The following is a 1684-nucleotide window of genomic DNA, read 5'->3' on the forward strand; positions in this document are numbered from 1 at the left end:
ATACAAATTAAAGAAATGTATATTTTAATAAAAATATATTACCTGCCAAGCTAAAGCTAAGTGTTTCCCAAACTCGTAACCCTTTTCCTCTATTTCTTTGTTATGACCAGCTATTTTTAATGTACATTGGCAACTTTTCCCGAGCAACGATCCAGCACCATAAGTGTTTAAAAGCGTCCATTCCTTTAGTGCATAGTCCGTGCGATGTTCAGGTGGTATTAACGGTATAGGAAAATTTTGATTGTCTCTACGTGCTACAAATTCTGCTTGACATAAATCTCTTAGTGCCTCCGATATTAGTAATGTAATCTGAAAATATCATTTTTAAATTACAATTACTTTTTTTAATTTAAAAAATAATATTTCTTTTTTTTGTAATAAATTACAATGACAAACAGCTAAAAAATAGCACGTATATGTACTTACAGCCTGATTTTTTAGAACTGCCAATTCAGTTAAACAAATTTGAAGCAAGTAATCTCCACATAACAATGCTAGTTTATTACCGAAAGTTATATTATCCAATTCTGTAGATTCCAGAGACTTTGTATCTACGTTTATGTTTACTAATCCTCTGTGTATCAAATTGCTAGTGCGGATCATTTCTATAATTTCTGCCAGTACTTTTTGACTGAAACATGTTTATTAGGATCTGTTCTTTCTTCTTTAGAAGAATATATTTTTTGTATTTTGTCAGCAGTATTTAAATTGTTATGTACCTGTGTAATATGCCTACAACTTCATCCACTTCTGTCAATTTTGCATTCAAATGGCCAGCAGCTTTGGAGATTAACAGCAAGATGAGACCAAATGTTTGAGTGTTACGTTGAATGATACCATTATGAATAATGGTCCTATTGTAAAAGAAATGCACAAATAAAATTTTCATTTTTAAAAAAGCATTATATTATGATAATTTACTTGGTTGTTTTCAATGCAGGATGATTTGAGCCAACCAGCTTCCTTAAATGCAACGCAACATTAGCAAATTCGTCGTTTGACTGCCAATTTAAATTTAAGGACGGATATCCGACGATCTTCTCTGCTTCGGACATAATTTTATTCCAATCCGTATTTTGATTCACTGCCTTCTTGTTTTCAGATTTATGAATATTATTAAAATAGAATCTGTTTAGTGTAAAAATATATAATACTCTCTGAGCTTGAAAAATCTTGTGTGACTTCCACGGAAACGTAGACACAGAACTGCTTCCTCTCCAAATCCTGAGCACGGCTATGCTCCCAGACATCGTCTAATTTACTTTTGAAACTGCTGTAAATAATTTAAAATTCTAAAATTGGAGAAAAGTATTATATCATTTTATTTAAAAGATTCAAGATTATCCAATATTCACACATCCGGTAAGAAATGATTGCTTAAAAGAGATGACGAATTAAGGTTCCCACTGAGCGCGTCATACGTCGCGTCATCCGTCGCGTCACGAATTAATAAAACAAAACATCTCATTTTATTGCATTATTTGCTGCGCGACTCCTTGCATCGATTAGATTACTCGATTCTAGAGATAAAAGAATCTTCCTTTATGTGAAATCCCGGTTCGCGCGCAGCAAATTACGCAATAAAATGGGTTGTTTTAATTAGTCAATTCGGATGATGCGACGTATGACGCGCTCAGTGAGAACGCATCCTTAATGTTTAAAATGCTTATTGATGTAGAGTAAA

The 1684-nt window shown here is 32.9% G+C and overlaps 1 protein-coding gene across 1 annotated transcript in view; it reads right to left on the reverse strand.

The window, feature by feature from the left end:
* Positions 1 to 24: 24 nt before the first annotated feature.
* The window catches only part of LOC105456294 (decaprenyl-diphosphate synthase subunit 2-like), an 8892-nt gene continuing 7232 nt past the window's right edge, over positions 25 to 1684 (reverse strand). Inside the window, exons 2-5 of the mRNA XM_011700241.1 lie at positions 922 to 1273; positions 720 to 854; positions 427 to 631; positions 25 to 309 (exon numbers count right to left, since the gene is read on the reverse strand). Of these exons, the coding sequence (XP_011698543.1) occupies positions 25 to 309; positions 427 to 631; positions 720 to 854; positions 922 to 1250 (954 nt within the window). The 5' untranslated portion in view covers positions 1251 to 1273. The remainder of the gene's footprint in view (positions 310 to 426; positions 632 to 719; positions 855 to 921; positions 1274 to 1684) is intronic.

The sequence above is a fragment of the Wasmannia auropunctata genome, unplaced genomic scaffold, assembly GCF_000956235.1.
Source record: "Wasmannia auropunctata unplaced genomic scaffold, wasmannia.A_1.0 LD335728.1, whole genome shotgun sequence".
Lineage (NCBI taxonomy): Eukaryota > Metazoa > Arthropoda > Insecta > Hymenoptera > Formicidae > Wasmannia > Wasmannia auropunctata.